The sequence below is a fragment of the Harpia harpyja genome, chromosome 6 (assembly GCF_026419915.1).
Source record: "Harpia harpyja isolate bHarHar1 chromosome 6, bHarHar1 primary haplotype, whole genome shotgun sequence".
NCBI lineage: Eukaryota > Metazoa > Chordata > Aves > Accipitriformes > Accipitridae > Harpia > Harpia harpyja.
Window position 1 is genome coordinate 34,893,691 of NC_068945.1, and position 14,136 is coordinate 34,907,826.

At 44.1% G+C, this 14,136-nt stretch overlaps 1 protein-coding gene and 1 long non-coding RNA gene across 2 annotated transcripts in view; one reads left to right on the forward strand and one right to left on the reverse strand.

The window, feature by feature from the left end:
* Nucleotides 1-734: 734 nt before the first annotated feature.
* On the reverse strand, nt 735-8,567 carry LOC128143551 (uncharacterized). The gene is made up of 3 exons (XR_008235790.1): nt 8,448-8,567; nt 8,306-8,364; nt 735-1,877 (listed from the first exon to the last, which is right to left on the reverse strand). It is a non-coding gene; the product is annotated as an uncharacterized LOC128143551 (long non-coding RNA).
* Nucleotides 8,568-8,950: 383 nt separating this feature from the next.
* LRIG3 (leucine rich repeats and immunoglobulin like domains 3) overlaps nt 8,951-14,136 on the forward strand; it is a 44,474-nt gene continuing 39,288 nt past the window's right edge. The window contains exon 1 of the mRNA XM_052790582.1: nt 8,951-9,235. Within this exon, the coding sequence (XP_052646542.1) occupies nt 9,060-9,235 (176 nt within the window). The 5' untranslated portion in view covers nt 8,951-9,059. The remainder of the gene's footprint in view (nt 9,236-14,136) is intronic.

Here is a 14,136-nt window from a genome sequence, read left to right on the forward strand (position 1 = left end):
ACGGGTGTGGGAAGGTCCTCAGGCCACAGGTTAAAGGCTATTCAGGCACATCTGGTTTGCTGCAGGAGCAGCGCTAGAGAGAGCTTTGGGCCGCTCACAGAATGCTTGCAGCTGTAAAGACTTTCCCACCAACTGTAGTCAGGTCCGCTTTGCCACAAGCCTGCACACCCAGATCCTACTTCATGACGGGGTCCTGGTCAGGAAGGGTTCTCACCACCCACCCCACCGGGCTCTCCTGTCCGTGTCCAAACCTTCTTCTTAAACACAGGCTGGAGTGCTCCTCTGAATCAGGGCATTCTACAACAGTCCGTTATGGCTCTGGAAATCAGTGGATGCCACTAAATAACGATGACAACGACAAAGGGTTGTTTGCATTTGGAGAGTAGGCAGCAGTAGCTTCTTTAGTAGAATTATTAATCTGTGTGAGCTGCTCTAACACATTTTATCACTGAATATATACTTCATTTAAAAACATCTGTTTAAGAAAAGAAAAGAAGTATTTGGAAAGCATTAGAGTAAGTTTAAGAGATTTAAAACACAAAAGCAGTCAAGCAGCTATACTTAAAAATTAAAAAAAATCCTACCACTTCATATTTAACCGTTGCCATTTTTTAGACGACATACATTCAAAAGCCATGGAGGAGATTATGGCTTTAGTTTTAACTGAATGCCTTCTTCTTGTAGATTTTATTTGAACATACTTTAAGGTTTATTTTTTATGACACGCAGCCATATATGTGTAAAAAGCACATTTATTTATAATTTAAGAGATTAATTTATAGACAAACTGAAATGTACACAGGGCTAAGTTTCTTGGCTAGATCTCTTTTGATACTATTTTTAAATTGTATTATTTTACTAATAAGATGCAAGTCCAAGGGTTTAACATTGCCCTGGGAGAATTACAGTCTCTGAGGAACACATTGCTCACAGCTGCGGTGAAATATCCATCACTGAAAATTTCAGCACTTTTAATTCCATCTCAGTGACATCAGTAGGATAACTGAAATATTACTCACATGTGGTACTCGGTGAGTGTGTGTATGATTTTATCAAAATTCTAGGAAAGTAGTTCTGTGTTTTCATTAGCAGGTTTTTTCTAACAAAAAATCAGAATGAAAAATATTAGTGCGGATAACGTGGTGTATTAGTGGTGAATTTTTTTTTCATTATGATTAAAATAAGACATAATTTTCCCAAAGTTTAAATGGTCAGCAAACTTCTTCCTGTTTAGTTTCTAGCTTTTTTTTATGTATTTTTTTCCCCCAAATTGGGAAATACGTACTGTAGAAGTAGCTTAACCAATCTTACGGAGACTTTTCTGATTCTAAACCCGTCAAAGGATAACTCGATTATTGAGTGTCTGCAATTCAATGAAAACCACGGTTTCTTAACCACTGCTGCCAGACTTGTGCCCAGCCCGATCATGTACGCGGTAGCACTGCTTTGATTTTGACACTGTACATGTGGGCCAAGGCACAGCGGCACCGTGTGCTCGTATCCACCTGGGATGTGGTGGGATGCTGACACTGCTGTTGGCACCTCTCTAGAAGGTTGCTTTTTCTACTGCTAAGGTCAGTACAGTCCAAAGAGAACTGCACACCGAGCTATTTGCCTTGTAGCGATGCTACAAGCGTTGCACCTTTTTGTCCTATTTATTTCCTCTCCATAGGCTGCCACAGCAATAGAGAACACAACTGCAAGGAGAGTCCCTGAACTAGAAGTTTCTTGTTTGGAGATGACGAGCAGAAAAGTATTTCAAGATTCAACACATGCAACTCTCTGCGCCACTATAATATTTCCTTTGAGAGATGGGAGAGCGTCGAGAGGCCAGCGAAAGGGAGCGATGACTGAGAGGAGACGACTAGGCTGCAAACCTGGGAGGGAAAACAACAAAGGAAAAACTTCACAACGGACAACATTCACAGAAATGTGTGCTGATGCTTCTCTTAGCTTACCCTAGCAGAAAACCCACTTCAGAAAGTCACTGAGGGCCAAGAGAAGTGTCACGGCCATTAGGAAACGGACAAACGTCAGTCTCCCAGTGTTAGCTGGCTGCTAACAGGGCTATTTGGAAGGTGACATCTGCATTTCAGAGGCTTCCCGAACCACGTTGCCTGACTGTGAGAGATGTAAAAGAGGCCACAGCAAGTTTTGCTTGCATAAGATTCCCCCAAAGTGTCAGAGCCACGAAGAGGATTCATACCGGTATCCCTCGCAGTTTCTCCCCATGCCATATTAACGAGATGAATACAAAGAGCGTGCCGCAGACCATTGTTCACCAATCTGGCCAGCTGGTGCACAGTGCTGGTGTTTGCTGCGGCTCCCGCTGGGCTATAGCTGGCGCCCAGCCCACCCAGATCAGCAGGCTGTGTTTGCTGCTGTCTGATCCAGCCTGCTCTTTGATGCTCCGGCTCGGAAAGTCAGACTTTATTGGCAAACACGGCTATTGGAAGTAACCGCTTGAGCAGCTGTGCAAGTGGTGCAACATGTGTTTGGCCAACTTCTTACTGGGACAGCGCTTGCTTATTTTGTTTTGTATAATAATTGGGAAAGCAACAAGGCAGCAGGCAGCAGAAAGAGGGGAGCGAGTCCAGACGACACTGCAGTCTGCTGTGACTCACTGGTTTCGCAATGATGGCGATGGGATAGCTTTGTGCAGAATCTCACGTGCTGCTTGCTGCGCTGCGACGCTGGGTATTCATTTGGTGCGAGCTGTAAACGGCGTCCTCCTGAGCCTGTTACCGGCCTTCTGTAGCCCTCTCCCTTCCACACCATTGCTCTCCACTCTTCTCCTCTTATATCTGACCCCCAAATGGGATATAGTAGTTCACCTTAGCCCTCACCAGAACATTCTTTCTTTCCCTCACATAGAAAACTCCAACTGATGTCCCCCCAAATGCCTTCTCTGATGCTTCGTTGTTGACGCATACTTATCTAGTTTGTCCTAACTAGTCGTAGGTCCTTTTCCACAGGACCCTCATTTTGTATTTGTACATGATCCTTCACTTAAGCATAGCACTTCCCCTTTGTTTTACTAAATCTCCTAAGATTTGATCTGTTAAGAAATCCTTAATACAACTTGCTACATCAGCAGACAACAAAGGAAACTATTACAGGGGTATAATGAAATTAAAAACTATGACAATTCAATTTGTCAGAAATTTTGCTTATTACCGTTACAACAACATTTAAGATACCTATAATAGAAAACGTTTGAGAAATATGCTTACATGTTAGTCTATTTAGCTATTCAATGTGTACGTTTGAAGGCACAGAGCAGGAATCATCTAAAAATCCAGGGTCTAATCTAAACTACTCATAAGGCTTTTTCTAGTCAACGGAGAAGGAGAAAATCCTCCAGAGGCTGATTCGTTCCAAATGCCTTGCCTATTTTAGAAAGGTAGTAATCACTCTCTGGATGTGTCTTTCTCCACCGACTACAGAAGCCAAGACAACTGCTTTAGAATAGATACCAAACTTCCAATTTGCTAAAATTACACAAGATGAGTCCCAGCTGCAGCTTGTTACCCCCCTGGAACAGACAATCAGACCTAAATTCTTCAAAGATTTAGGCCTTAACTCCCATTGATTTCTCACCGTGAGATTCTTTTAGCCGTTGACTTCAATGAGACTTACACACCTAAACGTGGTGAATACTTAACATCGGGGGCTGCAGAATGCTGACAAAAATCTTACCAAATCTGCCCGTGACGATTTAAGCAGGTACAGCCTTCAAGCACCCGCGCTTCTCCCCTGGCAGAAATTTCCATCCCCGTTGCAGAAGCGAACATGTGTTCGCGTTTCAGGTGCGGTAACCCCCCCACCCCACGGAAGGGGAGGAGGGAGGAGCGGAAGACATTTCTGTCTGGGAGAGCCACCCCCAGTTTTGACAGAGCATCTCTTTCGGATTCCCTTTTTGGCCACTTGATCTTTCTTACCGCAAATCATTTACTTATTTTAAGAGATTATTTAAAAAACCCAAACAAACTAAAACAACGAGTGGAACAGACCTGGCAGGTGTTTTATTACAGTAGCACCATCCTGAAATTACATCTACTTATTTTTATTCAAATTGACAACATTTCCACTTGAGTGTTCCTTAATGACATAAAACTAACTCTTCGTTTTTCCTCTTTGAAGTTACATCATTGTAGATGTTGATTGTTTAATTGTCCTTCCAATCATGCACTTAACTTTCCACTTAGTCCCATGCAGGACATGACTTGAAGACATTAACAATCGTCACTAATGTGGATTGCCTTAGGATGTTTAAGTTTATTTGTAGTGGAGGCAAACGCTCACTGTTTGGATGAATTCTGTAAAAGCTGAACATTTTCTGCCCTAGGCAAAGTTTTCAGAAAGAGTTCAGATGGTTTTTCTGGTTGTAATCAGTGCATTCAAATTATGCATAATTTGGTTTTCATGGTTTTAGTGTTGGATCACATAAAGTCAAGTATAATTACTACCAAAAATAAATTTCTGTATGCACCTTGGTATATTCACTGTGGACTTATGACACACTAGTAGGAGATTCACAATTACTAGGAAATTATTTAAGAACATTTTATTGTTTCCCTCAAATGCAAGTGAAATTGCAGTGGTTAGTCACAGGAATTGAAATAAATGGTCATGAAGTCTTAGTGCTGTTATAAACTAAAAGTAATATCAATTGCTATACCCAATGGGCAGAAGAAAAGGAGGGTGGGAAACCTTAGAGTCATTTCCATGAAAAATATTCCATGATATTGGATGAGATTCTTCTTCACACACACAAAGTGAAGAAGTGAGAAGGGTCTTCTGCATCCAGTAGGGAGTTTTCGTGGGAGTCTCTAGTAACTTCCAGACAGGTGCCTGAAACAAAACCTTCTATTGCCTATCGCAAGCTATTTCCTGTATACAAGCAGCCTCCACAAAAAGCATGTCCTGCTCCACTTTTGTTTTTTAAGCAGGATGGGTCTCACTGGTTCATCTCTCTCTCCAGCTGTGGCTTTAGAAAAAGTTTTGTTAGCCTTAAGATTTTTTTTTTTTTTAATAGATTAAATTGGGGAACCTGCAATAGGGAGTGATAATCTTGAGAGGATGAACTCTTCATTTCCTTCTCCCAGACAGTCCTAAACATTCTTCTCTGAGTAGAAATAAAATGGAACTGGGAAAGTTTAGGAATAAAGAGACAGGACATTAATTCTGCCAATACTCCTACAGGGCCATTTACAGAGAGGAAAGTGGATAGATGGGCCATTGATTTCTATCTCAATCTTATCAGAAGTGAGATGTGTCAGAGCATAAGCAATGTTGTTCTGCTTTGCTTCTGCTTTTTGCTGCTGAACACCGCCTAAATCACTTTATTTACCATGAAAAGTAAAAATAAGAAACGAATACTAGACACAGATTTGGATTACCTGGTGATCCAGGAATACACGGGGAGATTCTTAATTCCCAGGGTGGCCTTAACGGACATAATCTCTTAGTAGGTGTAACTGTTCACTCCTTTTGACCTTCTGACATAAATCCTGCAGATTTAACCATACACAGCTATATGCAACTAGATGCAATTGTCTCTTGTAGTGGCTTGAGACTCCTTTGAAAACTGACTAAAAAAACTGAATTTAGATTAATCAAGGTGTTAAAGTTCCTAATGTTATAAAAGATGTTCTAATTTTACCTCAGAACAGAAAATGTATAGTATCTTAATTTGGTTTTGCTTAACTTAGGAATAGGTAAATTACTTTTAATAATCTGCTAAAACCAGCCTGATTTAAGGTTGACCTTTTCTGGAGGTAGGTTACTTGAAAGCAGTGCCTGATTTCAATGCGTTAATGATATGTAAAAAAATCATATTTAGACAGCTTCTGGGTGTGTCTTTTGCCTGAAGTGAATGAATATTTTAAAGAACATAAGTTTGGACTTGAATCTGTAAACCTGTGTTTATCTGATTTAAAATAAACAGGGACTGAAAAAGACACCATTAGAGTCAACCCGTAACATCCCAATGAAGGGTCTACAGTTCACTATGCAACCTCCTTTCCTCCACTCCCAACTCACCCAGACTACTATGCTCCCTACTCCCGTGGAGGAAACTAATCTCAATAGCCAAAGAGAGAGCTTGAGGGTCTAGTTTTACAAGATTTTTTCTCTGCAGCCATGCTTCCCCCTCCTCAGCATCATCCCCTCAGGCTGACCTATATTCAGGCTGCTATGGAAAGGGCCTGTCTTTGCGTAACCACCAGGAATAAGTCCTCTTCCTTGTGCAGCTACATGGAAAACTGGACGAGGGAATTATTCCACCTTGGAACTAAAGCGGGGGGGGGGGGGGGCCTGTTATGATTTTTGGTGGGGTTTCAGCCAAATCAGTCCCTTAATCCTGTTGAATATGCATTTACACTAACGCTGATGCCAAACGAGGGTCAGCAGAAATCCCTTGCCACGTGGGGAGATAACAGGGTAGAGGAACGTGAGACCTCTCATTTTGATACAAGCTTACTTAGGGCAGATATAGTCGAGACAAACCCGTGAAGGAGACAACTGTATTTGCGTATGTACAGTCATGGTGCGCTCCCAACCTAAAAGTCATGATGAAGAGACCCCCGGGCTTGGGGGCTGCCAGCGCTTGCAGCATTCGCGTCAGGTGTGGAATCGGTCCCTAAGACTTCTGAAGAAAGCACATCTCCCTGTGGGGGGAAAGACTTTCTGTCAGGGCCTCTGAAGTAGAGCAGATAAGCATTTTAGAATTCAGAATATAATCAGTTTTAAAACGTTTTATTGAGTATTTTGAGAAAAGAAGCTGCAAAGACAAATGGATTAATTTTCTGAATTGATTTACCTTGCTTAATTTAAAGCAGCTTCATATGTTATTAGCACCAAATATGCGTTAGGTTTTATAAGGGCACAGTATTCCACGACTGCATGAGTGGTTTTCAAAATTACAAAACCAGAAGTTCTTGCCCTTTTCAACATTTTCATCTCTTTTTTTCCCTGCTTTCTTTTCTCAGATTCTCTCTTGTTCTGCAGTTCACATATGCACCGTGTATATTATTGACTGCTGCGATACAATAAGTTCAAAATGCTTTGTTTCTATTTTTTCTTTCCCTTGGATGTTGAAACTGACAGCTTAATGACTCTGTTGCCACCTACTAGTGAATAACTGCCCTTGCCAACACTCAAGATAAGACAAGCTCACTTTTCCCAAATAAGAGGCCCTTTGCTGTGCGCTCTGGGAACTGTAGTACAGGGCTTAGTTACTTTAAATCCATTTTAATTTTAGTAAAGTGCTCCATAAATCTCTGGAGCAACATAAACATGAAGGTCTTCCTCTTGAAGTTTTGATTACTTCGCAAAAGTAGCAAGTATAGCATATTTTACCTAACTATGAACACAACATGTTCAAGTGCCCCTGTATCTTGGTATAACGGTGTGAAACAACTGGGCAGCGAGCACAAATGCTGGCACTTTTGAAACAGAAGAAAGCTTTCCCACTGACTTCAGTGGGAACAGGTACAGGCTAAGGACGGGTAGCTTTGAAAATCTGAATTTGGCACTGTCCTACTGGCTGTTTAGAACAGCTCAGTGTTTCACATGCTTTGTTCATCTAGTGTCACCCTAATGTTTTTGAAAGGAAGGCGGTGGCTGCAAAGAAACTGAACAACTATGACACGCCAATGCCGCCAAGACAGTTTTCATTTATAACAAATAAATGAGAGTAAGTTGTAAATATAGCGCTATTTTTTTTTCCTGTATTTTGCTTCTTTGCTTCCTCGCTTTCACGTGTAGAAAAAAATGTGTGTTCCTGCAGTGCTTGTTTGTTTTCCTGCATTAATTTCCTTCAGGAGCACCAGCGGTCAACGGAGCGCAAGCTGACAAAACACGGCACAGCTCTGCGCACCCTGAAACAGCCGTGTTGACTGGGGCACGGGAGTGTTTGTAGTTACCCAGGACTTGCCTGCCTGGCTTGCAAATTTGTGATTCCCGACTAAAACGCAGTTGCGTTTCTTGAGTTTACTCCACGTCCCGAGATACACATGGGAACAACAAGACCAGGGACGAAGTTTTGGCCTTACAAATCTTGGTGTGGGAGCTGTCAGGCTTTTGAGGCTCCGGGTTCCCAGTGTCTAAGGTGGTCTACAGCCCTCCAGGTGAGACGTGTAGGTAGGAAGGCGGGAGAGGACGGAGAGCGTCGGCGGGCAGCCCCAGGTCCGCTGCTGCAGAGCAGGGGTGTGCGAAGCCTGCGGTAATCGAATCCATCGCAGGGTCCGGGCTTACATATGGAACTCGAACAATAGGTATTTACTTGAATTACATAGATTACCTCAGAGATGTGGAATCCGTACGCCCTGCCCACTTCCCCGAACCTCTGGAGCTGGGATCCTGTGGGGAACATAATGGGGCTTAATTACGGTGTCTGGACGAGCCGCGCAGGACCCGGAAGGCAGGAGTTAACCTCACCTCACCTTTAACATGCCGGTGACCCCGGGCTCGGCTGGGAACCCGCCGGGGCCTCCGGAGCAGCTTCTGCATTGCCCCGGCTCCCGCTCAACCGGCGAAGGGAAACCCTCGGGTGAGCCCCGACCCTCCTCACGGCACCCAGGGCCGGCCGCCCGCCCGCTCCCCGGAGGGCCCAGGGAAGGCAGCGAGGGGCCCACCCGGGGCGGGAGGGCAGCCCACCCGGACCCCCGCGTCCCCCTCCCCCCCCCCCCCGACCCGAGCCCGGCGGGACCAGCCCGGCCGCGGCTGTCACATGTGCAGGGGGAGGGGGCTGCGGCGGGGCGGGCCGCGCCCGGGGCTCCCCCGGCCGCACGGAGGCGGGCTGAGGCGGCGAAGAGTTCGCCGAGTGGCTGCCGGCGGGCCGCCCCCGTCCGTCCCGTCCCCCCCACCCCGGCTTTCTCTCCGTACTTTTTTTTTTTTCTCCTACGCTCCCCCTCTCCTCACCGCCTTCCCCCCCCTTGGCGGCGGCTCCGGGGTATGAGCGGGAGCCGCCACCCGCGCTGAGAGGCAGGAGGTCGCTCCGCGCCGCGCCCGGCTCTTGTCAGTGAGGGAGCGCGGGCAGCGGCTCCGAGCCCGCCATGCCCCGCGCGGCCACCGCCGCTCTCCTCCCGCTGCTGCTGCTGCTGCTGGGGGGGGCGAGCCGCGCCGCCGCCCGCTGCCCCGCTCCCTGCCGCTGCGCCGGCCACCTCGTCGCCTGCAGCCGCCTGGAGCCGAGTCGGCTGCCCGAGCGGCTGCCGCGGGGAGCGGTGCAGCTGTGAGTAATCGGGGCGGTGGGCACCGTTAGTGGGGGGGGGCGGCCCGCGCCCGTCCGCCATCTTCTGCTCACCCCCGGGGGTCGAGGTGGCCGGCGCGGGGGGCCGTGGTGCCGGCCGCCGCTTTTTGGGGAGGGAAGCGGGGGTTTCGTGGCGGCGGCGAGGTGCGTGGGGCGGGAGGGGGCAGCGCCTGCGGCCGGCGGCTGCGTGCCTCGGCGGGACGGCGGCCGTCCGTCCGTCCGTCGGGCGGGCTGCGGCCGGGCTGACAGTGGGCCCGGCAGCGCTCCTCGGCGTTGTGAGAGGGGGAGGAGGGAAAGTTCCGACGACTTTCGTGGGCAGCGTGCAGCAGTCATCGAGTTAATATCGATCGGCGTGTCGGGAAAACCGGCCGCGGTTGCCCGGTAGTTTCGGCTTTAATGGTTTTACCAGCGCCGGAGCTTGCCCCGCCGGGTCCGGTGGCAGGGGTTGACGGAACCCGCAGTAAGGCGTGCTGAAATGCCGCCTCTGGCAAATTTACTTTCGTTGACAAACTTTTACGGGCAAAGCATAAATTACGGGAGCTTTCTAAAAGCCTGAAAATAGCTGAGGGACTTTTCACATTTGTTTTTAATCTCTTGTCACTCAAAGATCTTCTATATAGTCGTATTAATTTTCTATTACATTTCCAAAGCAGATTGAGATAAGGACTTTAAAGTAAACAGGAAGACTTTCAATTAGTTGTGGCTAATTCTGTTCAATTGCCTCGTCTGGAGGTCATGCTGCTTTACTCATGAAATGTGGATGGCTGTATTGACACCATATGGAACGGAACATAGGAATGGCTCTGGGAGTTGAATATTTCCAGGAGTGGTATAGGAAAGTGTGAGGGGAAAGAAACTTTTTTTTTTTTTCCTTATGTGATTGAAGTATACGAATCAAATACCGGATCTGCTCTACATTCAACAACTGGTTTTGCTTCCTATTAAATTTCATCCCTCCTGTTCTTTTGAACTATTTCAGTACGCTAACGTAAGTTTTCTGACAAAACCTAAGGGGTTTTTTTGATACTAAGCTAAGTTTCATAGCTTAGTTTCTTGGCTAAGCTTACTTCAGCGCTGTTAAGTAAAAATTCAGGTGTGACAGCATGCTACACAAAAAAAAAAAGGGGGAAAATCACAGAACTTTAATTTTGAGACGTGCTTTAAAAAGCATTTTGTACTAGCAGTAATCCAAATTTGTCTTTCCCACTTATTTTACTGAGAGGCAATAAAACACATTGCAGGGCTTTTTTTGTTAGCACAAGGGAGGTTTTTATAATTAGAATTCCCATGGTAGTGTAAATTGTCCTTATGTAAGTTCACATTCCTTCAAAAGTGTGAGAAAATAAGTTCCACTTGTATAAATAAGCTTTGGTCTGTTTTAAGAAACCCTGCTGTGATTACTCATTGGACAGCTGTGTCACTCGCTCTTAAACTCACAGGAGTACATCTTTGTAGGTGTCACCAAACCATGTGGTCTGGCCGCTTTTGTGTAAATATTTCTTTTGTTTGTGTCAAATGCCTTAGAAGTACCCTGCTCTTTCTTGCTTCCCCTCTTCTTAATAAGAGAACAAGGAAGAGTGCGGCGTTGTCTGTTACCTCCAGCTACCCCAGCACTTGGAGCTGGGATTGCGCAATCTCTAAGATGATAATGCGTTTCAGTTTTACATACGCAAAAAAGGTTTGACTAGCCTGGATTATTGTTGCAACAAACTGTGCACTTAAAAATTGTAAAAGACTGTTTATGAATTTTATTGGTGTATGTTTACTGGGTTTTCCATGGAAGTCCATAGCGGGTATAGCCAAAGGCTAGTAGTTTAATTGCAGGCTTTCCAATCCTCTTTAGAAAACAACAACTATTACACCATGTTCTTAATGTACACAGGCGAGATCTCCCAAGCAGGAGAGTGAAAGCTCTTGTGCCTGAGAAGGTCTAGGCCCGTGTTAGGCTTTACACCTTCCTCTGCCCGTCTGTCTGCTCGCCCAGATGGAGAGCGTGTTGGATGAAGTGGGTTTTTTGAAGCTCCATTTCACTCTCTCATGCCTTTTGTGGTCAAGTCCCCCAGTGAAATAAAATGAGAGTGTCTAATGCAGAAAGGCTGCATGACCTCAGAGTGGACAGGAGGGAAATAAATAAAAAAAAAAAATAAATGAGCCTGAGTACTGAGCTATGTCACCTTCTTTTTGGTGGCAAGTGTGAGGCTACTGCTTTGTACGGAGGTGGCTTCACAAAATGGGGTGTAAACAGGCTGTAATTGCCAGCTTTACTGTTATTTTAGCTGAAAACACCATCTTCTGTAACCCCGCCTTCATGGAAGATAGCAATCTGTTGAAAACTGATAAACATTTGTAATGGCTTTGTGTAGAAATAGTTTGGAAGTTAGATTTCCATTTACTTCCAGGACGTGTGTCCCGAGATTGCAAGAGCGTGGCTTTGTTGGAGCTGGTGTAGCAGAGGCGGAGGGAGGGAGGAAGAGTGTTTCAGCGTTGGCCGGTGTCCTCCGTGTGTGCAAACTCCCGGTGGCACTGCTGTACCCCTCGCCAGGTTCACCGAGGAATGCTAAAACTGTCCGTGGGGTGGGAGGGAAAGTCTGAAAGATGGTTTTCACTTGTGTTTGTATTACATCTTTAGTATTTACATTTTATAAATCCTCTAGTTCTCTACCAGAATTGCCAGCAAAAAGGGCCGTATGGTTTTCACAGCTGTTTTTCAATATTTTCCAGACTAAAACTTGAACATAGCAAGCTGATTTATGAGTCACTTTGGATCAGTGTCTTAAAACAGCTACAGCCTGGCTTTTTGTTTTTCAGCTCTCCCGATTTCTGCTGAATTAGCAGCTCTATAGGCCCCAGTGGGACTGATTAAGAAGCTGTTTCTGGATTTGCATTTTAAAATTTGACTTGGGGCTCAGGTTTCTGAGTTCTCTAAGGAAGAAGATGATAATTGTGACTAAGTGTTGTAAATTAAGTTAGAGTCTAAAAGTTATATTTATAAAATGTGTGAAGAAACACTCGCCCTCTCCCTTTATGCATTAGGCCTTCCTTTCAATTTTTTGTCACACAAGCATCGATGTTCAGAGTTACATTTCAGCTTTCTGACGCAGAGACTTGCGAGTTACGAAAGGTGGTCATGCAAACGTAATGGAATATAGAAAATAAGACGGGTTCTTAAAGGGCCTCAAAACCTATGGCATGCTTTTTCAAGTGGAGGCAATTCTACTCAAATGCTCGATCACTTTTATTAGAAATCTGAGGTGAAGAACAGATATATATACTTTTTATTGTTATAAAGAATTTCTTAATATAAATCTGGTTGCTGAAGTTTCTGAGTGCATTCACTGCTATATGTTTCATGGCTTTTGAAATTCTAGTAGCAAAAGTAATCACAAAGGAGATTTTCTCCCCACTTGTGAAGTGGTTTTAACAGACAAGGAAAATTTAGAAATGGAAAATGCATAGTAATAATCTTAGTGTTTTAATGTTGTCAGTTCCATTTCTGTGAAGGAAAAACACCAGTTCATTTTCAAACCTTTTCTTCATACTTGTTTTAAGATACATTGAGAAATGCATTGGACTGAACTGTACTTGTAGCTTTGCGACAGGGATGATAGATTTTTATATTTGAAAAATGCCTCAGATCCAGTGCTTATAAGTTTCGAAAACTACAGGCTTAAGCTTCACTTAGAGTATTGGTAAAAGACAAATACTTTCACTTCCAACCACTCTGATTTAACTTAAAAATCTAACTTGCAGGGCGCTTTGTCCTGAAGCTTCTCATGCCAGTAGTACTCAAAAGGTGTTTAATAAAATATTTATAATTCATATTTTATCCAACGGTTGGTAGACAAGCATGTATACAGCTGTGTGAAACAGGCGATTCAGTATTGTCTGGAGGGTTTTTTTGTTGTTGTTGTCGTTTTGCTTTGGGTTTTTTTGTGACTTGTGTTTGACAACCTGCTGTAAGTAAACCAGGAATGAGGAATTTGTATGTATGTATTTTTTAAAGTAGGTGCTATGTGGAAAATCTGAGGGTATCTTTAGTGTTAAAAAACAAACACACAAAAAAAAGTAGTTTGAAACCTAGTGTAAGTTGTTACGCTCACGGTTGCCTTGATAGACTCCAGATGGATGTGAGCTTGAGCTATGAGTGAAAGTGTCTGGCTCCAGTGTGGTGATCATGCACAGCAGTGGTTGTAATTGCAGGATTTTTATAGTTTAAGGACTCTGCCAGATTTTTTTTTTTTTTTTTTTAACATGTTGTAACTCCAGCAGAACAAATCTACTCATGTCTGTTACTGTCTGGTAGGTCCTTTAGGCAAACGTTTTAAATAAACCTTTTGCAGGGTTTTTAGATGAAATGAAGAAATGCAGGTTTTTAGCACTAATGTTGAAACTCTTTGTTGAAATAATTACTGATTCCTCAGTCTTGTCTGAAGCATGAAGAACAGTAACATATTAGGTACTAACAGCCATAACTTCACTAAATTTTGGCTGTTTATTTGCATACTTCTTATAATCCCTACAGACTAAAGCCAAATATTGAATTAAGTTTGAGGGTAAAAATTGTCTCTACTCTGTCTGCTTTAAAGGGCCAAGTTAGAGTCCCGTCTAGATCTTTGTAACAGCATATTTTTTCATTATTTACATTTAAGAATGCAGTATGAGAATTTCAAATCTGTGCAGCTAATGTCTTCAGACAAAGGGATTTTTCTCCAGTCTATGGCCAGAGGAATGTTTGCACTAGATTTTTAAGCAGTGAAAGATGCAGTCCTCTAACTGAAGTGTGGTTAACCTCATTTACAGGAGAACTCAAAATCATAATGATGAAACTAACTTTTGTGGGTTTTTAAAAATGTTAACACTGTATTGGTTTTCCATCTTTAAGA